This window comes from Ochotona princeps, chromosome 3, assembly GCF_030435755.1.
Source record: "Ochotona princeps isolate mOchPri1 chromosome 3, mOchPri1.hap1, whole genome shotgun sequence".
Classification (NCBI taxonomy): domain Eukaryota; kingdom Metazoa; phylum Chordata; class Mammalia; order Lagomorpha; family Ochotonidae; genus Ochotona; species Ochotona princeps.
This window is the reverse complement of record NC_080834.1, coordinates 81,258,031-81,283,472: the sequence shown is the minus strand read 5'-3', so window position 1 is coordinate 81,283,472 and position 25,442 is coordinate 81,258,031. Positions and strand designations below refer to the sequence as shown.

The 25,442-nt window shown below is 39.6% G+C and overlaps 1 protein-coding gene across 3 annotated transcripts in view; it reads left to right on the top strand.

Annotated features, from left to right (window-relative positions):
• Positions 1-25,442, top strand: part of LSAMP (limbic system associated membrane protein) — a 627,669-nt gene that overhangs the window by 586,869 nt on the left and 15,358 nt on the right. For 2 of the 3 annotated variants that reach the window (XM_058661922.1, XM_004577885.2), the window contains exons 4-7: positions 758-892; positions 8,810-8,930; positions 9,385-9,533; positions 16,923-16,958. In XM_058661922.1, the coding sequence (XP_058517905.1) occupies positions 758-892; positions 8,810-8,930; positions 9,385-9,533; positions 16,923-16,958 (441 nt within the window). The remainder of the gene's footprint in view (positions 1-757; positions 893-8,809; positions 8,931-9,384; positions 9,534-16,922; positions 16,959-25,442) is intronic. The other variant, XM_004577886.3, reaches the window with a different exon arrangement.

The window sequence follows — 25,442 nt, the reverse complement described above, 5'->3', positions numbered from 1 at the left end:
TCTTTCCTCTTTACCACGTGCCTCTCCTTCTCCTATTCCAGTCTATATTTTTTCTTTCTTATTTCTCCCGGTCTCCCTTGGAAGAAGTTCGCTGTACTCCTCACTGATCTGGCTCATGCCCTGAATTCCTCAGTAGTAATACAGCCTGACAGAGAAAAGAGGAAACCCCTGGGCAAAACAAGGTTTATCATGTGTTGTTCCTTGTGGACAGCATTCCACATAATCTGGACAAGAAGGGTGGTGTCCAAAATGAAGCCATTTCTCTAACAACCATTTTGGCGGAAAGCTATTTGCAGCATGGTGTACCTGATGATGGCCATCTTACACCCACAGGCCAAGCGTGCATTTCACGACTGTAGGAAGGTCCCTCCAAAAGATGAGCAAACACTCCAGCTTTTTGCCCCTAATTTGTACAACTTTGAAGTGAGACATATACTCCCACAAGAAATCCTTGAAGGATTGAGCCAAGATTGTTTTCTATGTGACATATGTGGGTGTCCCGGTTTTGTTTGGTTTCTTTCTCTTCCAAGGCCCACTTTCTCTCTTTCTTACCAGTTGTCCCTGAGAACACTTCTAATCACATTAACAGGACTTTTTGTCTTAGAATCCTTTTCCATAGAATCTGGATTCAGACAAAGTACATTGTCAAATTATTGAAAAGCCAGTTGGATTTATTGCTTTTACAAGGAAAAATGAGGCAACCTACTGCATATTTTAGACTTTAAAAAAGCATTAATATAAAACTTTTTTTTTTCAGGAAGAGAATTTGAAGGAGAAGAAGAGTATCTGGAGATTCTTGGCATCACCAGGGAGCAGTCAGGCAAATACGAGTGCAAAGCTGCCAATGAAGTCTCCTCGGCAGATGTAAAACAAGTCAAGGTCACTGTGAACTGTGAGTATGGCAGGAGCTAACAGGGACTGTGTGCCCTGGGCATTTCTATACCTCCAACAAATGCTAACGATTCCATTAGGAAAATGGTATTGCATTTCAAACAGATGCTCTGATGGTCAGGGATACTCATTTATATATTGGACAGGACTCAGGCCTTGGATTCGATAAATCAACTCAAGCATTTCTAAATATAACCCACAATACACTTAACAATAGCTTTCTGTCTTTTTGCTCAGAACACAGAATTAAGAAAACATGATTAGTTACATTTCTGAAAGTCCTAATTCTAGTCTTTGTGTAAATGAGGGTCATAAAACTTTGGAAAGAGCAATGATTTAAATATGCTTCACCTGGAATTTCCCTATTAGTGCATTATTTCTCAGAACGAAACATTGAAAGATTGTATTTTATCCTCTACTATTTAACTACTTTGGGAACAAATTCAAGCCAATTTGGTTAGATAACATGTGTCCCCACTGCCTGTCAGGGATGCTTGATAATTAATTTGGTTATCTATTTGTCCCAAAGTCTGGGCATTAGAAATGAAGATTTCACTGAGATGCATAGGTAAGTGGGCATACTTTGAACTTTTTAGATGAAAAGATCCTTAGATGTAGTTCAAAAGGGGGAGGATCCATAAGATGTGTGTCACCCAGCAAAAGGAATAAAGAGAATTTGTTTATCCTATTCAGTTAGGAGTGACTTTCTACATAATTCAAGTCTCCACAACACATAATTATGGCTTGTGACAGCAATAAAGGGATGCCTTGACATTCTTTCAATCTGTGCATTTCATGTGAGTACACACACACATTTATTCTACATCAAACACACGCATGCACACAGACATGTATATACAGACATGTATGCACACAGATGTGTATGCACAGGAATTTCAGCCTGTTTGGAAGTATGCTCTGATTGTGATGAGTTGCTTTCCATATTGTAACCTCCATGCAGTTACCCATGTGCCAGGAGCTGGAGAGAAAGTCTGTCTATTCTTAACAAGTTACATATCATTGACTCGGTTTCCAAGTTTGAGAACACTGAAGTCAAGGAAGGAAAGTTACCTATCCAACACACCATAAAAAACAAATGTAGAAAAGGAATTTGATGTCAGGTCCATTTGACGTTAAAACCCACATTCTCAGGAGAAAAAGGAGTTTTCAGTTTTTCACAACTACTATGTATAGCACTGAATTAAGACATTTTCATTTTATATTTAATTGTCAGAGTGCACCTGTATCATGAGTTGTGCTTCAGGAATTTGAAAACTGGATCTTAGGGTTTTGAAACAGTTAGCAGAATCTTTCTATACCACAGCTTGGAGAGTGCTGTAGCTCTGATTCTGCCATGAACATTTACGGATTCATTTCCAAGACGTAGGCGACAGCATTTGATGAGCTCTGTCGTGCTTTCATCCTTAGCCGTCTCTGAAATTTTTAGTAATAGAATTTTGAAATGCCACTATTACTATTCTTTTTCTAGTGCTGGGTGTGTTTCAAAGACCCGTTAATGATCTCAATGTTATAAAATGCTCTAGGACTTTTTTCACATGAAAGGCGATTTCTCTGGGTGTTTATATAAGTTTATAATTAGGTTAGTGAGCCTCTTTTATGTATACGTAACCATGCCCTTGTCTTCTACTCCTTCTCTGACTTTTAGAGTCAAGATTTCATTTTCTCTTAATTGACCTTCATCTTAATTAGATTTCTGAAAGTCCAATCATGGAGTAAATAGAAAATATTTATGCTTCCATTGTAGGAAACATCAAAGTGGTCTGGGTTGCAGATGGTTCCCAAGATCAAAGCTGGCTGCCTGGGCCCTATTATTATTAGCGCAATTAGTCTGACATTGCTCCTTTTTCACTGTCCCCAAAGTGTAATTTAGAACAGAAGAAAATACTGATAATTTTCAAGAAAAGACTTTTATGAAAATGTGAGCTTTTCTTAGTGATAAGTGAACCACAGAAGAATATGGTCAAAACCTCAAGATGCCAAAAAGATTCCTTACAAGAAATTATAAGAAAAACTATAAGGGGTTTAATTAAACACCCAGTATGACTTAATCAGCAGGCTCTAGCACTTTTCTGACCTTACGGAAACTGCTCAGTAAATGTTTACTAAATGAGTAGATGAAAAAACTCGAGGGTAAACTCTGTCCTCTTAACATTTCTCCAAATGTCATAAGTGATACTGGTCACAAATCAGGAAAATATCAATTTCTCTTAAAATCACCTTTTATAAATCAGAATATCATAAGCTGTGAAAATATTACATTACAAATAGCCATCACATTAATTGTCCCATTCAAACAATTCTTCCCACTCAATGATATGTGTAGCAAGAAGTTTGAGTCACCAAGATTGAATTACAGAATCAGTTGAGCCTATTAAAGACCCTGCATACAGAGAAACATGCATTAATACCTTTGGTGCCTCCTCCAAGTCTGTCTGCTCTGAAAAAAGTCTCTTGTTGTAAATGGATTCCTCTTCCTTTACAAAACACAGACTTTAGAATCAAGTCAGTATATCTGGATGGCTAAGATAACTACTGGCTGAATATTGTAATGATCAGACCCTGAGTACCACTGTGGTAGCTTTTTTCCCAACAACACTTCATTGATTTATTTTCTCAGCTGTCAACAGATGTTTGTTGCAGGACACTGAGAGTCTGAGCATAAATGAGATCTACAACAGATCTCAAGCTCACAAACTGGATTCCATAGCCTTTCCTTTTTACTTCTTTTGGATAACCCTCTCCATACTAGGTCGATTGCACATATATTCATAAAAATGTGAAATCTATTTTCTAAATGGAGGGAGGCCCTTTAATTTACAGAAAGCTAAATTGTCAGCTGGAAATCTCCTCATTTAAATATGCTTAGTACACAGAACTTCTGCCTGTATTTCACCCATAACAGAGCTGCTAATTTCTTCCAGCTTTAGGGACACCATATCCTTTCTTTTCAAGTTCCAGGTGTTCTCACAGTATCGCAATACCTCAGAACTGTCTTGTGAGTCTGCCTCACTTTAGTGCCCAGTATCCTTGGAGTAACATTTAGCACAGAATTCTCCAGTTAATACATACCATTAGCTTTACTTAGGTCCTTTTTTTTTTTTTTCTGGAGTCTTCTGATTCCCTGGAGAAATTTTTCTCAAAAGCAGCTTCCAGTCCTGAAACTTGGTTCCTCCCCACCTGTTCTCTAATTTCCCCAGCTACAAAAGTTTTCTTTTCAAAAAGTTCATTTGGTCCATCTTTTGAGCAACTGCTCTTTCTTCGAGCTCAACTCTTGCTCCACTCTGGTGTCCAGAGCTAACCAATTCAACCAACACAATTCCTGGGATACACGGGATGCTGGCATTTCACAACTGGCATGTCACAACGTGATAGGCATTTCTCTAGGGGAAAGAGAAATTGCCACAAAACAGATAGCTGGGAATTGGCACACCTGGTGTCTCTAGATAATATATTGTAATTAGACTTTTCCACAATTTGTTTGAAAAATAGCAAATGAGAGAATATTGAGAAAATGTCTATTCAACATGCAAGCAGACAATATGCAATAGTTGCCTTTCTAAGCTGTCCTTGCTATACGTTTCCAGTGACCATACTGGCTTTAAGTTTATTCTGGAACTTGGAAAGGTATCATTAAAGATATTCCCTAATGTTTATGACTGTATTATGAGATCTTCTGAGTAAATAGTCAGTGAAAATCCAGGATTCCATTACTTTCTACTGTAATTTTGCAATAATTATCTGGGTGCCTTCAGGGTAAAAAAGGTATCTTAATTATTCCATGTGTATTTGATGTAATCATCACAATGGCATTGACAAAACAGTGGGAGGGTATAGGAGTCTGATCGGTCCCAGCAAGGAGGAATATTTATCATAGATGTCAATTAGTATATTTGTTCAGTATTGTTTTTATTAAAACATGCCTTTACTTGGTCATATTGTTATTCCTGAATTCTCCATAGATGATACCTCTTTTTATTGCCTGTACTCTGTGTCTGCTATCTCATTAAACCACCACATAACAAGCTTGGTAGACAGCTGATATAATTTCCATATAGAGAAGGTGAAAGCAAAGCCCACAAAAATCACTTGTGAAAAAAAAGTTCACTTGTGAATGGCAGACTTGTTACTCAAATCTATGCCTTATTTCAAAGACCCCTCCACCTTCCATGAAACCATGTAAAGATGAGCCAAAACAAGATGAAAAACATCACTTTGGATGTTAAACTGCTTTCATATGTATGATTTGGTTGATATTCACCTCAAACCTGTCACATAGGCAGGGAGCTGTCACCATCTACAGTTATAGGTGAAAGGCAGTCATATCTGTGCTAACAAGCTAAACCGCACAGGTGAAAATTGGACCCACACCTTCTGACTCCCAATATGGATTTATAAACTGTGCCATTGCATGCTATGCCACTATTTGTATTCAAAGAGAAGACATAATATTTGGTTTTTTCAGATTACCCAAATTTTACAGTAAATGATATCTTTCCTTATCAGTATATAAAATTGAAAACATTCATTCAAATAGAAGTGGCTGAGCAGAGAAGTTCAGAGCATGGGGGTCAGAACATGACAGGCCTGATCCAAGGCTATATCCTGTCCAGTACCAGTGATAGGACTGTAGGCAGGGAACAACCCTCTGTAGGCCTGTCTTCTCAGTCCTAAAACAAGCCAATAGCACTCCCCTCCTAGAGCTACTGTTCAGAAGAAAAGGATATCTAAACCATAGTAAAGTGCTCTCACAAAGTAAATAATACCTAATAAATTTCTTCTTTACTTCAATTACTGTTATTCTCAATATTAGGAAGATGAAATCAAAACGAATTTATTTTCTAGGCCATTGTCATTGTTATCCCATTCATTTTCATTGAAAGAGGCTTATTTGTGATAAGAGAAAAAGAACGGCCTTTTAAAAATATTTTCAGAACACGAAATTTCAAAATAATAAAGATTGGAAATATCCCCAAACAATTGTAAGCTATTCCAAAGTCCTGTACAACATGGACCTCTCTGTGCAATATTGTTATGAAGCATGATTTTTATTATAGCCGTACTTTCACCAAGAACATCTATTAATTACCCTAGACAGGCCACAGTATAATTTATAATAATCTTTCTTAGCCTCTCTTATGCAGAATTCATTTGTGACAAATGAAGTGCAATTGAATTAAATTTTCATTTCCGAAAGACACAAAAGAACATGCCTGAACCATGGTTTTATTTGAGAAGTATGAGGGACAATAATCTCAGTACTCATGATCTTACCTTGGCACAAGAGAATCTTTTAGCTTATAAATAAATAAGCAGGTGGTTGGCCATTTTAATTGGTCAGTATCCCCCTGACCTGAGATTTATGTGCTTTGAAGTATCCAACCCTAGTATATTGCTTAGCCATCCAGACTTTATTTAGAATTGAAAAATAAGTAAAAGGACTAGTTTGGAATGCACACATGCTTCTGTTGTCAGAGATCATGCTGGTTAGAGGCAGCAGCTTAGTGTGCGACATCGCAACCCTTGACCGAGGCACTGCATTGCATTCACAGCAGGGAAGACAGTGCCCATATTAGACTTCTGGAAGGAGAAACAGAATTACTTCCACTAGAAGCCTAGAAACAATAGGACAAAGAAGAAAACCATGAGCCAAACAAGCCCAATATTTTCTTCCCAGATTTTTATTTAGGGAAATCATTCCTTCTCATATTCCTATTGTGGATGTACAAAATAAGCACATACAAAGGAGTTTCTAGAATAAGCAAAAGCTCTCCAGAACCCCTCAACTTGGCCCTATGTTCCTGGTGTCAAGGTAGAGTAATCTGAAGGCCACCACTATGACAATGTTATGTTGATGCACAGAGCTGTATGTCAGAGGCGGCGGTAGAATAAACCCCTGGTTTAGGACTGCTTTAGCAAAGCAATGTTCATCGTTAGGGATTCATCTCCTATAACCTGTCAATCCAGATGCTTACTAACACAAGATAAAACTCGTTTTACAGGTTGTAAAATTGAGTAAACCAACAGAAGCACAAGAAAAATTTACCTAGCACCAAGGACCACTCTGCCACAGACTGTGAATTCAGTGGTAGCATAAGAACCTAACATTTGGAAAGGAAGTGAGGATGGGAAATTAGATTTCACCAAGGGTTTACCTGTAGATCAACTATTCCTCCTATGTATTTTGTCTCAATGGCATTGTTTAGATGTCTAAGCCAAAAAACCTGGCTGTTATTTTTGTTGACATTCCTTCTTTACCCCTCTCTTTATGTTTAATCCGTTGTTCATCTGGTGAGGTCTGAAGCCTCATATAGTTTATCTCAACTCTGTCCTTTTTTCCTCCAGTCTCTTAATCACAAAGCTTAAGCAGACTCCAATGAACCCTTATCTGTGGTTTCAACACTTTTACTGATGAAAGAAATTCAAACGGTGTAACTCTGGGAAAGATGCTGGACTTTCTAATGAGGAAGAGAGCTAGAATTTTAAGCTCAGCTCCATCACACTTTAAATCCAAGTTCATGAACTCTGTTCTATGCTTCACACATCTACAACACTAATGCAAACACCAGTATCACCAATTATTATCCTTTGAACTGATGCGCACTCCTGGCCTGCACAACCCACTACCAGATTTAAAGATGGAACTCTTGTGATCATTTAAAACTAGCTCCCTCTCTGGAAAGAAACATCAGTGTTGGAGGAAGCACCCCTCCTTGTGGATGCTTTTCCAGACTGTAGGTGTAGTTAACAGTAAAGTCAGTCCTAATGGCTCAAAACTCACATGATCAGAGTCCTCAGGAGGCAAACACTTTTTTGAGTATGAAGAAAAATTACTCAGAAATGAGAATGACAGAACAGGTGCTAAAGAGTCAGAGATTAAATGAATTGTTTATATCAAAGTTTACTTTTCTAATTGCTCTAAATTAGCTTTTTCCTCTACAAAGTCTAAACAGATTGTTTGGGTCTTATTTTTTCCTATGTGTACACAGCCAAATTGCCATTTTCTTCTGACCTTCGGGTAGAAAAGTTCTGTCTCCCTTCAAGGTTCATAACCTGCACAAACATGGCACCATCAAGCCCATGAGCATGCTTTTCTGGTGATGGGGACATATAGGCACTTTCTCGACCTTATAGGGTGACTGAGAAGAATCATAGGAAATAAGAATGTCAGTTGTGGTTCTGAGCTCTTTTCAAAGCCATTTTAAAAATTGCATTCTAGGCAGAAAGACTCAACTCACAATCCTCAGAGTCGAAGACTAGAAATTCTTCTATGCACTAGGATGGAATTCATACTGCATTATCTCCACACCTCTCCCATACCCAAACAAAGTAATTTACCAGGCTGATGCTGGTGAGGGGACACATTGGAGTACAGGAGCAAAGTTATTTTAAATAAGAGCTAGCATTATTTCTTAATTCTTACAACAATATGAGGCTGAGCTTAGATTAGGAAAATCCAGCCTTCTATTTCTTTTTATCAGATTCCTCAATACCATGTGAAATACTATAGAAACATTGATGATCACCTTGAAGGAAAAGAAAAAGATCAAATTATAATGTTAGTCTCAAGTCTTTTGTGTCATTATTTAATTTGTAATAATAATATATAATACTATAATAATTGATGATTTATTGGCATAATTGATGGGTCCTACAACAATTTCCATAAAACTCTGATAAATGTCTCATTTAAGTGAACTAAATAATTCTTATTGTGATTTAGTCATCTCTTATTTCTCTTGTGATAAGTCCTGCTTAACATACCATATAATTCACATAAATAAAGCTTTCAAACAATTCTTTTCCTACCTCTTTCCACTCTGATTGTCCTTAACTCTTTCCTGATGGAAACTGAATGTTCTCTGACTCACACCCACTCATGTGCCTGTCCTCCCTACAGATCCTCCCACTATCACAGAGTCCAAGAGCAATGAAGCCACCACAGGGCGACAAGCTTCACTCAAATGTGAAGCTTCAGCAGTGCCTGCACCTGACTTTGAGTGGTACCGGGATGACACCAGGTACGTACCAAGCCTACGGTATCCCTACTACTGTACTAGGTAGTCCTAGAGACCCCACGGCAAAGTCAAGTTCAGCTGCAATTATGTAGATCTGGGGTAGCTGAATCTTCCTTTTACCATCTCTTGGCAAGTGTGTTGAAACCTATTGGTCTGAAACCCAAAATCCCCTGAGTAAAATACAAGCATTAAAACTGGTACTTTAACAGGCAGTGCCCAACAGCATGTCCTTCTTGCTATAGCATGAAGTGAAGCCCCGGTGGACTTACCCAATCCTGAGTCTTCACCATTGACAGATATTAATCCTGATCATAGGGATGGCACAATAAAAATGAAGAACTGAGCAAACAATTCTAGTCCCTTTCACTTCTTTCTTTTGATGTAAGGATGGGGAAGGAATTACTAGGGTATACATTTGTCTTTGTTCCTTTTTCCTCATCTGCTTTTGAACTCATAGGATAAATAGCGCCAACGGCCTTGAAATCAAGAGCACGGAGGGCCAGTCCTCACTGACGGTGACCAATGTTACTGAGGAACACTATGGCAACTATACCTGCGTGGCTGCCAATAAGCTGGGAGTCACCAACGCCAGCCTAGTCCTTTTCAGTAAGTATGCCAAGGCAGAGTCCTACTCAGAAGAATTGAGTTCTCACAAGGTAACCTGAAAATCATTTCTTTATCCATGAAAGGTAAACCTACAAAGATGCTTACTGGAACACACACACAGGGCTCTCAGTTCACATATGGAGCAACTTCTCTCACTGTTCTGTTTTACTTTCCCTTCCTGCTTTGTGTTTTGTTTTATTTCTTTCCTAGCTGAGTAAACTGCAAGAATATTTAGATAACATGAATGTCTTTGGTGTGGGTCACTCTAAGAAGCAAAGTTGACGTAAGAGACTGGTAGTGGGTGACAATTAGAAAATGTCAATGATGAGAAAGATATGGAAGAAAATCCAGTGAAAATGGATTAGGTACCAGATGGCAGATGTTGAAAAATAGTGTCTTTTTATCAGCCCAGGAGGAAAGAGAGAACATATCATTAAAATATAAAGTCTAAAAGTGATTTAAAATGTGGCTACAGAAAGGTTTCCATATGACAGGAAGCATTCCTTTTCTGATAAGAATTGGAATTTTAAGAAAGGATAGCATTTCTGAAAGCCAGAGAAGATCCTAAAAGTAGGCTGAAGAGCTGTTTCTGTTGCTGATATTAATAGGATACTTACCTTAGGGTCTTGCATGCTAGCATGATATAGCCAGGTCTCTGATTCCCTTAACTTCTTGGGAAGGTGACTTTGAGTTTAGGAACAACTGATATAAATGAATGGTGAATAGGATTGTGGGAAGATAATCACATGTGGACAAGGAACACCATTACTAAATAGGTTAAAGAAGCAAAAAAATTAGCACAGTGGACCAGGAAGTTCTGTTGGATTAAAGGAATAAGTCTAAATAGTGTACTATTGTTTTATTTTATTTTGTACTGTTATTTTAGACTAACAAACCAAGTAAAAAGTTCTTTTCTGCATTGAAATACCATGACCAGGATAGATATCATCATCTCACTTGATTCAGTTTAGATCAGCCTTCAAGGAGATTTTTAGAAAAAAATAAAATCAACCGAAGTGAGAGATGTCTTAGATTTAAATGATCTAAACATACTTAAGGTCTATCTGTACCTATTACCAAAAAAATCCTCACACATTACTTAAATTTCAACTTCAGTTTCTCAATTCCTTGGTGGGCAAAGTTTGATAGACTACAGCTGCAAACATGCTGCCCATGTGACTCTAATATTCAAATCCCTGCTTACATGTTTCCAGCAACCAAATATAAGGTGTTTGTTTTTTGCTTCAACTAGAAACATCCATATCTCTAAACAACTTAAAAAAATAGTTTATAAATATGGTTGGCTAGTGCTCCTTCCTGACATTGGGTATTCCTCAGTCAGGTGGAAAACCAGACTAAACTAGGACTGTAAAATTCAGACAAACGCACAGTATCCTAGTTAAGTCACACAAGGTATATCTCTCAAAGTTTAATAAGGATCAAATTAAAGAAAGTGAGCAATTACATATTTTTTAAAAATTTATTTATTTTTATTGGAAAGTCAGATTTACAGAGAGAAGGCAAAACAGAAAGATCTTCCATCTGCTGATTAACTCCCCAAGCAGCCACAACAGCTGGAGCTGAGCCAATCCAAAGCAAGGAGACAGGAGCCTCTTCTGGGTCTCCCACACAGGGGCAGGGTCCCAAGGGCTTGGGCCATCCTTGACTGTTTTCCCAGGTCACCAGCAGGGAGCTGGAAGGGAAGTGGAGCAGCCCAGGTATGAACAGGCACTCATATGGGATCCCCGAGCATGCGTGGCAAGGACCTTAGCCACTTGGCCACTGTGCTTAGCCTACGATTACATATTTGTATGAACGTGAATTTTGTTCCTCTCCTGCCAAAACAAGGAGTATGCCCATGATATATTTCAAATAATAATATTGTGTTGCCTACAGAGGGAGAGGAAAGGGTAAGAATGTAAAAAGATTAAATTATTGGAGAGAAGTGTGGGCTGGAGGAAAGATCACGGACTCACTGCTGGCGGGAAAGAAGGAAATCTCAATCTCTCTCCCACCAGTGCCTTTTTCCAAACATCCATCTAAAGATCTAAGTTAAAGAAATGCCAGGAATGTTACAGGATTTGTAAACTGAAAATCGGGGGATTGGGAAAATAGATCATGCTCATGAGCACCTTTGATGATTTGGTAGCTGTGAATTAGATGAGTGCTAGCAACACTAGTGCCAGGCACAGTGACAACTGCTGGGAAATCTCCTGGTAGAACAGCAAACAGCTCACAACAGCACACAGACAGAAGAAGTGCGAGTTGGTAGCATTCAGAGGCTACACACGCAACACATTTAGTTAGGGATTGATTATGGGAGAGTTGGGAGAGGCACTTCTTACTGATGAATAGACTGAGAGGCCATTGGGTTCTGAAATGGAAAAGCTACTAAAATACTTCCAAATGTTAATCTGCCACCTTCTGGAACCAAAGCCCACACATGTACGTTTTGACGAGGATACCCTGCTAGTTTTCTAGCAAAAGCGCTACTCTTACGGCAGCACCAACTCTACTACCACCAGTGAGGAATAGTAGGTGCATTGTTAAAGCCTGTTTGGCTGTAGGATTGTGTTTTTGACACAAGGAAAAAGTGAGTGAGAGAAATATAGAGGGAAGCAAGAAGGAGAGGAGAAATGGGGGGGGGGGGGGGGCGGGAAAGGAAAAGGAAAGCATGTGTATATGTATGAGCATGTGGCCCATTGCTTAGATTCAAAGTCAAGGAGATTAATAGAAGGAAGGAAGATACTGTGCAAGCAAAGGTCATGGTGCTTTTCCTCAGGACACTGTCAGGAGGGCAGAAAGGTGCTCACAGCTTATTCTCTGCAGCCCTGGTCCTGATGGAAGCACTGTGTGGGCAGCAGGACACTCTGCTGACCAAGCCTGATCAGGGCAAACGTGGCAGCTGGCGAGCTGCTGCAAGACAGAAGTAGCAGGTTGAGGCCCAGAGCCTGAGCCCCTGAAGGGTTTGTGATTATTCACCATTGCTGGTCAGTCAGCACACTCCAATCACGTCCACTGAAGTGAGGTGCTGACTTTTCACACAGTGTCAATTTGTGGTCACTTAGCCTCTGCAACATGCATATACATCTCCACTCTATTTAATACTGATCTCCAAAGGGTTCAATCTCATTGAATGAGTGTGCAAGGAAACACTGTATTCCTAGTCCAAGACTTCCTCTGTGTGAAGCACTGTCTCTGTGACAAACACTAAGCAGCTTTATCTTTGCTCATTCCTATTATGGAATTGGATCACACCAATCAGAAAAAAAAAAAATACAGAGTCACACTTATGTCTGTCTTCACATTTGGCTTAAAGTGGTATCACCTGGATTTACACACTGAGACAGTATAGACAGATTGCAGCCTGTGTGGAGAACAAGACAAATGAGAAAGCAATCCATCCAGCAGACCATGCTTCACACAGAGGAAGTATTGGGCCTCTGATGATGCCAAGGGAGGTAGCATTGTCTGCACATGCAATGGAACAGATTCTTTGTTTCCACACGAATGACCAGTATGCACCCACAAAAGTGATAGGTCCATTCTGTTTCAACACATATATAGAGTTAGTTTAATGCAGTGGGTAGAAAGAAAGAATGACAATTTAAGTGTCATCACTTCTTACCAACTGAGTGCTTGCAGTACTGTCTGTACCATGCTAAAAATTTCCTATATGTGATCTCAATCATAATGAGATCCTGCTAGCTACTCATTTTTCTCCATTATTTGAGAGGTTGAGTAATTAGCACAACTAAGTAAGGCAGAATTTGAACTTGGGATACTGTGTTTCCAGTGTCTCTAGACCAATATATTACCTAAATGTGCATGTAGGCAAAAGTATTAGAAGCTGTGTTTTGTAGTTGAGAGGTGAAGTAGTGTCTTACTTGTTCCATCCTTCCTCTTTCCTACCTTACCTCTACTGACTGTTCTGCTTCCTTTTTAATTTCCATTCCCTTCTAAAAGTTCTGCTCTGCCACCCCAACCTCATTTCCAGTAATTAGATAACTTTGTGTTAGATAACCTAGTGCTAGAGATTCTTAATAATAAAAGCTTCCTCCTCTGCTTCAAAAGTAATTTTAAGTTACCATCTCAGGGCCTTGATATTTAAACATACATCATTTGATTATGCTGGCTGAAATTTGCCAAACTGTTTTAACCAGCCACTTGTACATGCTGCATAGTAAAAATGATTACACCTGATATTTGAACACCAGCCATGCGTGAGTTGCAGCGCTCAGAGTACTAGAGTAAAGCTTAGCATTCCATTCTTTAAACTTCCAACCAGCTGTTGTGCTATGTTGAACATTAGCAGGCCAAGGAAACACAAAAGGCACCAACCAAGGTTCTGGCCTTCTCTTCATTTTAAAGATCCAAAGTTGGAAATCTTTTTTTAAGTGGTGCTTACTTTATCCTCTTATGGGATCCCATAAATCCTGGTATTAACTACAAAACAGCAGCAGAATAATGGTGAAAGAATAAGAATAAAAAGCTGGGAGTGGAAACATCTAAGCAAAGATAAGTCAATTGGATAGAATTAAGTGAAAAAGAATGACTAATGGGGCATGATAGGTCTAAAATGATAATAGGGTGGACTTAAGACGATAATAACAACTGGGAAGCTGTTGAAAAGGGGTGGGTGGGTAGATGGTTCAGCACTACAACTGGTCTTCTGGAAATGAGGGCAGAGTGCACTTGACCAGCTGTGAACAGTGTGATGAGAAAATATTAAGCTGAGTCATTTAAACAGACTGAATAATAATGGTGGTAATAAAAATAAAATACAGCACAAGGAGTATAATATGGGATGGTGGTCTCCAGCTGCTACATAAATGCTGAAGGCTGTTTAGCTATTTATTTTCAAAGTTGGAAACTTAATACCAAATATTCAGTGAATGTTTAAACCGTTTTTCTACTTGACACTTGTGTAACTAAGATACAGTTGTTCACTGGGCTATTATTGACTTGCTCCAGCTTAATGCACTTAGAAAACTTTCACTTGAAGCCTCAACTTTCAGCCAAACTAGAGAAAATCTCATTCTGCAAGGAGACTGAGTTTGTCCAATATACAGGTGTGTCAACTTCAATCTTAGCAAAGTCCAGGTAAAATCTTTTTTTTTTTCTAAGCTTGCCATGTAAGATTGCAGGCAGATCACATTTGAATAGATTGATGCGTTTTTCTCTTTGTTTTTGATACCTGTTGTTCTTCATTTCCCACTGGACTTTACTTAACTGTGCTTCTAGTAGGAATGTGAAGAAACATGTCAATCATTTTTATATTATACCAGCAAAGTTCAAGAAAGCTCATGAGGAAATGGAGTTGAAACATGGTACATGATTTCCTTAACTTTTTGAAATATCTTCATAATGTTTGGGGGTAGCAAATAATGCATCCTATACTTAGAATATCCCTCTCTCTGAAAGAGCATTTGAGGAAGATCTAATATTTAACATGTGGCTGTATTAAGCTAAAGCCCAAATTCTATTAACATGCTTGACTTATGGTTAGTAGCTTAATTATAATTTACAGATTGTGAGACACTTTTGTAAGCTCACATCCCTGTATTCAAAAGAAAAACACTTTTTTTAAAAGATTTATTTATTTTTATTACAAAGTCAGATATACAGAGAGGAGGACAGAGAGGAAGAGCTTCCATCTGTTGGTTCACTCCCCAAGTGAGCTCAACGGCCGGTGCCGTGGCCAACCGAAGCCGGGAGCCAGGAACTTCTTCCAGGTCTCCCACGCAGGTGCAGAGTCCCAAATCCTTGGGCCGTCCTCGACTGCTTCCCCAGGCCAAAAGCAGGGAGTTGGATGGGAAGTGGAGCTGCCGGGATTAGAACCGGCAACCATATGGGATCCCAGCGCGTTCAAGGCGAAGACTTTAGCCGCTAGGCCACGTCGCCAGGCCAGAAAAGAAAAACACTTCTTACAACTTAGCAAGAAGTATCATCAACCAAATTTTATTGATCAATTTCAGGTGGTATTTGCTATAAAAGAGGATGGCATTAAGGAGTAGACTAATGTATCATGCCAAAGTCTCAATACTTTGGTCATATTCTGTTATCAGTAATAGTATGTAAAATTCTAAGGTATAAGTTGAATTGGTGCCTTTTTTTTTTTTTTACAGATTTGTTTTTATTTTTCATTACAAAATCAGATATACAGACAGGAGGAGAGAAAGAGAGGAAGATCCTCATCCGAGGATTGAACCGGCAACCATATGGGATCCCAGCGCGTTCAAGGCGAAGACTTTAGCCACTAGGCCATGCGGCCGGGCCTGAAAAGAAAAACGCTTCTTACAACTTAGCAAGAAGTATCATCAACCAAATTTTATTGATCAATTTCAGGTGGTATTTGCTATAAAAGAGGATGGCATTAAGGAGTAGACGAATGTATCATGCCAAAGTCTCAATACTTTGGTCATATTCTGTTATCAGTAATAGTATGTAAAATTCTAAGGTATAAGTTGAATTGGTGCTTTTTTCTTTTTAACAGATTTGTTTTTATTTTTCATTACAAAGTCAGATACACAGAGAGGAGGAGAGACAGAGAGGAAGATCCTCCGTCCGATGATTCACTCCCCAAGTGACTGTAAGGGCTGATCCAAAGCCGGGAACCAGGAGCAAACCAGGAGCTCTTCCCGTGCGGGTGCAGGCTCCCAAGGTCCCAAGGCTTTGGAACCCTCCGTCCTCTGCTTCCCCAGGCCACAGGCAGGGAAGCAGGGATGGAAAGTAGAGCTGCAAAGAACCAGGAGCTCTTGCCACACGGTTGCAGGATCCCTAAGGCTTTGGGCCATCCTCGACTGCTTCCCCAGGACACAAGCAGGGAGCTGGATGGGGAGCTGCCGGGATTAGAACCAGTGCCCATATGGGATCCCTGCGCGTTCAAGGCAAGGACTTTAGCCGCTAGGCCACGCCGCCGGGCCTGAGTTAGTGCTGCTTAAAATAGGTGTTGAAGATTCTTAGCTATGCTGAGAGGCACTACAGGGCTAGGAAGATTAAAGGAGTCAAGGGATTCCACAGTTCCACTTGTTAGGAGTTAAAGAGATAACAACCAGGACCAAGAGCTATCACCTGAACTTGATCACTACTCTAAGAGATCTCAAATCTCCTTGGAAAATCTTTCCTGCAGAAGGTAGTGTTCTGAATTCAGGCCTACCTTAATCTTATTTTTCAGTGCTTTGTAATTTTAATTTTGCTAATAGCTCTGTCTGATCTTCAGTGTTAATGGGAAAGGCAGACAAATGCTTTGTGGAAATTATTGTTTAGGCATGGAAGTTCATCTGCCTTATGACTGGAAAGCTAAACATAAGCTATATTATACACATATTCACTTATGTATAGTTATGTTTAAACTCTGCATGATGCTTCCTATTTTTCCCCCTTTAGAGCGTGTGTTACCCACTATCCCCCACCCTGTTCAAGGTCAGTATAATTTTTATCACTGTAGTTCTCTCAGTGGATCTGTAGTTCTGTCACTGGGTCATTCTCCAACATCTATTCTGTAGAAAACTCACAAGACAGGAAGAAACATTCAGAAAATTCATGTACAATAGGAACAGATCATTACATTGAGTCATGAAAAGAAAGACCATCAGTCGTCCTCCACACCAGCTGACAAATTATGATGGGCAGACATCATCAGTGTGTGACATAGTCCTCTACTCCACATTTGGAAGTAGATAGATGTGTAAATCTAAAGTCACTGGTATTTTTAATAAAAATGAATTTATATGTAGCCCAAGGTTAAAGTAAATCTGATTATATCATGGAAATTACCTTTTCTTAAAATCTTGTCCAATTCATGATAAGACTTTTCCCTTAAAAGCACAAACATCTCGGAATATAAACAAAAATTATATTATTCTATATTCCTTTTCCTAGAAGTTTCAAAATGCTTAAATTAAATTTTGCCTCTTGTCTCACATTTACATGCAAGATGCAACCACCACTTCTAGCTTAAGGCTATTTAAAGACAAATTGGCAAATAAAATTAAAACAATACCCTCAAAAGTTCTGAAATGAAACCAACCTACCATTGAAATTAAATTCCAGAAAAGTGATTTGCAAATAGCACTCAAAGACCTGAGAAAAAATGGGAACTAGGCCATGCAGGGCCTAGTGTGAAAAAAATAAATCCAATTAAGCAAGATTATAATATACACTATAAAGGAAATATCGTCAGAATTAAAGATAGAAAGCCAGTGTTTTGTACGTTTAAAGAGATCATATTGTATTAACACTCATCCAAATTAAAATTAGAGCAAAATTCTATGTAGACATTCAGATTGTCAATACTGCAATGTTTTACATATGTATACATTCGCATATATGCAAACTTGCTTTAATTCCACTTGAAATGAGGACTATAGTTTGCCAGGAACAACTAGACAGCTTAATAAAAGTTATTCTTAAATTTTAAGAAGGCTCCAAACTCTTTTTAGCATAAAAGCTCAGAAGAACTCTGTTGAATAAAAAATTTTCCTAAAACATTAATGAAATCTGTCTCTTATTCCACTCACTAAAAATAAAAATGTTGAAATGTGCAGGTTTTCAGACTTCCAACCAAACTTAGCATTCACAGAAAATATCCCATTTTGAATTCCTGACATGCCACGATATATTTTAAGATATTTATCTTCTAGCGTGGCTGAAGTGACTGACAACATTTTATCATGTTGCCATCTTGCAAATAGTTTGACATGAAAAAAAATGCACAGACACATTAGTTCCATTGGATAACATTTTCAAAGAGGGCATGCCCCACCTAAGATGAGCTTCAAACTGTATCACTGTGATGCCACATGTACTTTATAAGGCTAGTTTTGCAGCCACAAGCCTTAATATTTACCAGATCATGTATTATGATTTTCACAACACCAAGCAAGATGAAGCTAGACACTATTCACAGAGGACAGCTATTGGATATTGAAGAACAGTTCTGGACAAGGCCGACGCATGTGGATTTTGTTGAACTTGGTGTTTCCCACAGACTGAACTGTTGATTGGAGAATGACCCTAGTTTGATTTCTGCATTGTCAGTAGAACGTAGTTCAATTTCTTAGATTCAGTAGTTTTGGGAGATTGTAGCTTACCTTACAACTAATACTTTGGGCTTCTGCTGGTAGCGATTGAAAAGCTGTTCATTCCAGGCTTGGGATAGCTGGCGTAAGAGGCACTTACGGAAAGACTCCCCTCTAAGTGAACTGTGCTTTACCAGGACGTTAACTTCCTAGGGACTGGATCACTTTTCTCTTTCTCTTGGGAATCAAGAGGCTACCCATTTTGAATGCAGTTCCCCAGGGAAAAATATACTAAACCAATAGAAGGTCTAATCCTTTTCAAGGTGCCCATTAAGAACCCAAACATTGAATAACAAAAAAAGTCACTGTGGTCTCTTAATTTAAGATACCTTCATTGAGTTAAATATCATAAATTGTCATGGTCCATACTGAATCCTATATTTTATTTCCTAATGTAATCCTGTCTCTAAGCAATTGCTGGATATAAATGGACTGAAGAATTTTGAACCAATTAATTTCCTGAAGGTGCTGGGTAGGCAGAAAGCCACAAAGCTCTTTTTTCTGCTTTCCTGTGATACAAAGAGTCAACATAGGCTCCCCGTTTCCAACCTAACAGAAATACGTAATTCATTTTGGTGGCTCCATTGTTACCATCTCTCACTGGAGGGCCGCCTCTCTCATCCCCACCCCGCAGGGCTCATCAAATTGACAGGGGGTGCAAAGCAGCCTCGCAGCAGGAATGCGGTCCCAAACCCCTTCAAGCTGTGATTCCACAAAAAACAAGTCTCTGGAAATCAAATGCGTTTCCCCTGGGTTTCCTTCATCATATTGCTTGATTTTCTGCAGTGATAATAATAATACTGGCATTCTACCAAAGGGAAATGTGTATTGATTGGCTTTGCCCAATCAGATTTTCAAAAATCCTTTCCTTGTCTGCCAAAAGCAAAACCCAAACAAACAAAAACAAAAAGAGTTACTTCTCTGCTTCTTAATTTTAGATACAGTGTTCCATCCTTCATCTGTTTCTGATAGGTGTTTTCTCCCATTAATTTTAACTTAGATTTGATTTTGAAATGAGTCTTGAATTGCATAGATTTGCATAAACAGCCCTGACTATTATTGTAGAAAATCCACTGAATTGTAAAATGAGAAAAGAGTTGACTGTAAGTATCTGAGAGAGCTTTGCTTACTTTGGTTCATGTGGCTGCTGGCCTCTGGACCCCGGCAGCAAGGTGTGCTCCCCACATCCATCGCATCGCCTGCCTTTGTATGGTGAACATGCCTCCACACATGCCCTCACCTTGAGCACCATAGGTTCTGAGCTGGGTGATGAATCCATCCTCAGAAAGCTAAAACCAACATAAGGAAGTGAAGAGGACAAGAAGAAACCACTAGTTTTGTTTCCACGGCTCTCAAGTGAGAAAGTCCCCTGAGCTCTGGGCTGTGTGCTCAACCAGCCCATCTTTCTGCTTTCACTGCCTCTTTGAAAAAAAAAAAAAAAAAAAAACACCCTTGACTGTGTCTCACTACTTTGCCTCCCATCTGATGATTTATCCCAAGTGAACAGCCTTTCCATTCACTAACTCCGTGTGGCAAGTGGGCTTGGGAAATGCTGAGGTTATCTTCCACATTCAGGCGTTGCACTGGGCTTGTTCACAGCTGCTTGCCATTCAGTCCCTGTTTTTCCACTGATAAAATGCACTGCACATGGCTGGGTTTGCATGATTAATACAGCTGTCGAAAGTTCTCTCTGAAAACAAAACAAAGCCCCCCAAAATTAAAGCAGAAAAAAACATTCAACATCCAACCCACAAACCAATCAGGTTTTCAGAAAGCTGAAATCAGTCTCACATGTACCTTCCCAGAGGGAGCCTGGTGTGCTCATGGCATTAGATGAGTCCAATTCTACACTGGGGAGGAGGAGATGTACCTGTCCACTCTTGGCACATCCAGGGTTGGTTCTTAAACCCAGACTCCGGAAGGATTGGGCAGAAAAATGGGAAAAAGTCCTGAGCAGATGTCATGCTGATCACTGGACAATCCCAGAAGTTTGCATGAAGGGTATGAGCTGTTTTCAGCTTTTTAATGGAACAGTAGTTTCACCTGCTCTAATAACGGTGCTAGCAATACTAATAACAATAGCTAACATACCTATGGGGCTTCTCAGGCACCGACAGAGTTGTAAGAACTTTCACCTGTAATAACTCAATCATTAATGCCCCAAACGCTACCAACATAACATGTACATTCTCCCACCCTTTTTTTTTTATGATCAAAGCACACCCAAATTCAAGTCTACTATTTTCTTAGCCAGACACATATATAAATTCACACAGCACTGTAAATTACCACAATGTATACGTGCCTGTTCATTAGGTAGGCATCTAATGAATTTTAAACCTTCATCTAATTTATGTATTATAACACTGAACCACTTTAATATTCATGCATTTTAACAAAGTCTATTTTCAGATATGCTCAACACATGGAAAGATGTATGCCAACTCACAGAGATTTATATGGAAGCATTCATTTTTTAAAAAACACGAGCAGAGCTATCTGGCATCGGCACATCTAATTTCACACACTTATTCAGGCTGATTTACATACACACCTCTATTAATCATGGATAATTACTAGGATTGTTCTCTGTAATTCAGTTTTTCCAACTGTGAAATGGGAAAGAAATTATATTTTTCATGCCTGCAAACTCAGAGTGGTATTTTAAATAGTATACAAAAGAGAGGTTCAATTTTCCAGTAAGAAAGCATATTGAATTTAAAATAATCACATTCAGATACGCATTTCTCATCATTTCTAAAGGCAATGATATTTAGAAGTGTATTTGTATTGTATTGCATGGACATTATCTAGATAGGAGTTCAGTGTGGCTTCATTATAATTAGATGTGTATGGATTTGTAGGATTCTAAAGGAGCTACACTACTCAGCTAAAATATGGAAGCATTCCAGGGCTAAAGGTTTTTATTATTATTATTATTTTTACCAACCTCATATTATCCCAGGGGGAACTGAAAAATTGCAACTTTCCATGGTGTGGCACATGGGACTCCATACACTTTAAATGTATGTCTGACCTATGCATTCCCTCCTGTCCTTCTAGTCCAAAGTCATCTTCCTAAAGAACTGCCCCCTATTGCCAGCCAAAGGTAGGAGGTATACCCAGGGCAGGTTTCCACTTTGAAATTCCAGGATCTTTCAACAAACATTCATGGAAAATGAAATTAAGTTTATTTTGATGTGAAAATTTGTTAAAATTCAGACATACACGGGAAACTCTGAAAACTCCAGGAAATGAATATTAAAAAAAAAAAAAAAAAAAGGACGTGTGGATTTCAAAACCTTTTTCATCCGATGGAACTCAGAGGTCAGTTTCATTTTCCATGATGTTTTTGAAGTCTTGCTGTGCTTTTCTCCTTTCCTGCTTGGTGGCAGAAACAAGGATCCGGCCTACGTGTTTCCCTCATGATGGAGCTTGGGCAGCCACATCAACATAAATTTATTGTAAGATCACTGGCCCTAGTACCCAGAAAAGTAAACAAGTTTTAATCTTAACAACCAATTCCCTGATTCCTTCACTGAGAACAATAGTCTAGCTTCCTTGTGATTTTCTTCAGTGGCTGAGGACCAAGCGGTGTAGTTATAGCGATAGTTTACCACTGTCACTAATTTACTTGTGAACCCAGTGGTTCAGAGCCAGTTGTAACAGGTGAGAAGTTCTCATGTCTGCTTTGTATCTTCCTGCCCATCTTTTTCTTCTGTTTCTTAAATTGTTGTTTCTTAGCAAGAACCCCTACTGTATTCATTCATTTAAATGTCGACCCAGGGCTTGAAATTCTTTTCTCTCAAAAATCTCATTTAGCTCTGCCTAAATGCCTAAAAATGCTTCTGGGTTATTTACAGGCAGGGGGATTTGGGCCCAGGAGATGCCTTTCAGTGGCTTACCTCATGCTCCTTACCGGGATCTGCTTACTCCAGCCAGCCTTCCCTAGTGATTTCTCTGTACCTGCACCTTGCTGTGCTATTTCAGTTTCTAGAGCCAGCAGGGATCTGAAAAATGATTACATATATTTTTTTGAAAAATCCACGCTTCCACTAACTTTTAATTTGATAGAAATATTGCTCTTCTATGAGCTTTATGGAAAAAAAAATCTTTCAAAGTAACAATTACATTTGGGGATTAAGTTTAAGTAATTGGCAGTCTTGTCTTTTTAATTAAAAGGAATAAAGCTGCCTAAGAAGAGCTCAGTGAGATTTGCAGCGAGAAATTTTGGCAAATTACTCCAAAGAGTGAGCAGACTGGGAGCTTGAGTGGCCAGGAAAAGCCGACACAGACTCTGCTGGCCCTTAGAGCTGCACCTGCCCCGTACATGGCCTTGGTCTCTGTGTCACATGAAGGAAACAGCCTACTGCCAAAGCCATTGCTGGGGCCATCCAGGAAAGCACTTAGCTGAGGGTTTAGGGTCTTCTGTGGAAGCTGGAGTGTGTAGAGGAAGTGATGCTACTCTGAACCAAAATAGAAAACACAATGTATATTTTTCAAGTATTAGATCATCTATTCAGTGCCAGATCCTGACGTTTGTCATATAACTACCCCCAAAAGTATCTAGGTTCACCATATTTTGTCCTGGGCTGTCTCCTTTCTCTCCTGAAATTCCTGTTCCTGCTGTCTACATTTCTTGATTTTGTTTTACTCCGCATTTCCACCATCTTCACTTTGCATGTCTTTGGCATCCTTCAGGCAAGAACAAAGGAAATGTTTTCATGGTGTCAGCATTTCCTTCCAAACACTGCTTGCAAGGCATGTAAGCCCCACAAAACCACCATCTTTTCCATCTGGAGAGGGAGGAACCACCCCTGAGGTAGCAAGATACAAACTGACCTTACCAGCCAGTTCCCTCCCACAGCCACCTTTTCCTCACAGTTCTCTGTCATCAGCACAAGTTACTTGTTGGTATGACATTGCATGAACACCTCCTCAGGCAGAGTGGTATCAGTGTGAGAGGTTCCATCTTACGTGCATGTATGCTGCCACATAGGAACACACCTGCCGAGTCAGAGCACAGTATGATATTGAGAGTGTAATTTCCAACTTGAGGCGTTCACATTAACAGATGCATGATGGGAGTTGGTGACCACTCAGTGAGGCTCTGCTGAGAAACATCAGCTCGTCTCCACCACAGAAAAGTGGGAGCCCAGACCTTGCAAGTCATTTGCCATGCTTCCTAATCATACTATAGTGAAACAAGCACTGATCCATTTATCATAGTACTGATCATTTAACAGCAGTGCCTCATGTCTCTCTAATGTGTGCTTACTGCCCAGACATTATCACTAACATACATGTGTGCTTACCACCCAGACATTATGTCTACCATACATGTATGCTACCTAGAAATTACCATTATCTTACACATGTGCTCACCTTCTAGATATTACCTCTAGTACATACGTGTGCTTACCACCTAGACTTTAGCACGTACAAATCTGTGTGCCTACTGCCCAGACATCACACCTAACATACACATGCGCTTACTTCTTCGACATGACCATGAGCATAAGCAGGGAAATAAATCATAGCCATTTGTCCACGCCTTGTCTTTTTTTCTGCCCCATACCCATCTTAAGGATTCTGTGTAACCTATCCACCTTCTAAACCTTGAGGTTCCATTAGAACTTAACTCCCTCAGAGGACTATGGAACATCCTTTGGATAAGGAGGGGCAGTCAAAGCAGTTGAAGGTAACTGTGCCAGGATTAAGTGTTCCCGTGTCTGCCATGCTTTTTAACTTGTGTATCATCAAGCATTCCCAGCCATGTCCTATGTTGGAAGCTTGATCATTCTGATTTGTTTTTCTCTTAAGGGAAAGGGAGGGAAGGATGGAGGGAGGGAGGAAGAAACAACCAAATACTAACTTGCGCTTCTCTGCTAAGTTGCAAGCTAGAGGACTGGGGGAAGTTTATTTTTCCCCTTGGAGTTCCATAACACAGGTAAGTTCCTCATTGCAGATGGCCAAGGGAAGCAGCGCTGTGAAAGGCTGAGGGATCTGACAGGGGACTTGCACTGCCCTTCAGGGACAGCTCCTGCCATTCCAGCACACTGAATGTGCGACTCTTGCTCTGCATCTGCGTGTACTCTCCACTTGCTTTGGCCTCTGCTTCGTAAAGATTCTTTTAGAATTCTTACTTTCTTTTCTGTATGATTTCAAATCATTAGGAACACAAGAAAGAGCCCAAGGCTCCAATAGGAAGTTAAAACAGATGTTTGCCCTTGGTTGGGTTGTTTGATAATATACAAAACTTTGAGGACATTATACATTTACTCAAAAAAACGCTATAGCAGCCTAGCTCAGATGTGGGTCTTTGGGTTGACTGTGGAGAGCGGACAGCGGTAGCCTGTGAACCAATAGCATTTACGGACCACATGAAGCATCGAGTCTCCACACTGAACTTGCTGAAGCCCATGTTACAACACCTGCAGGTGTCTGGGGATGAGCAGAACCGAACAGGGCACACTAGTTAGGCTGAGCTACTCGGGAAAGTCAAGTCTAACAGGAAGGAGGAGGAAGAGCAGTACATACAAAATTCTAGATCCCAGAAATAATATAAATGGTGGCACTTCAACATAAAATCTCATTCATTTTTAAACCTATAAAGAATGTTCCCCTAATGACCTCTTCCTTCTACACCTGCATTAATGGTCTGGTTCAACGGAAAAAGAAAAAAAAAATGTGATAACCCCAGTGGAGTTAAAGGAGAAGTATCAGTCCCTTTCCAGCTCTACCACGTTGGTAGGACAAAGATGAGCACTGGTTGGCTGCTTGAGATGGTGGTGTGTGCTGCACACTCTACAGAGGGTAGCACTGT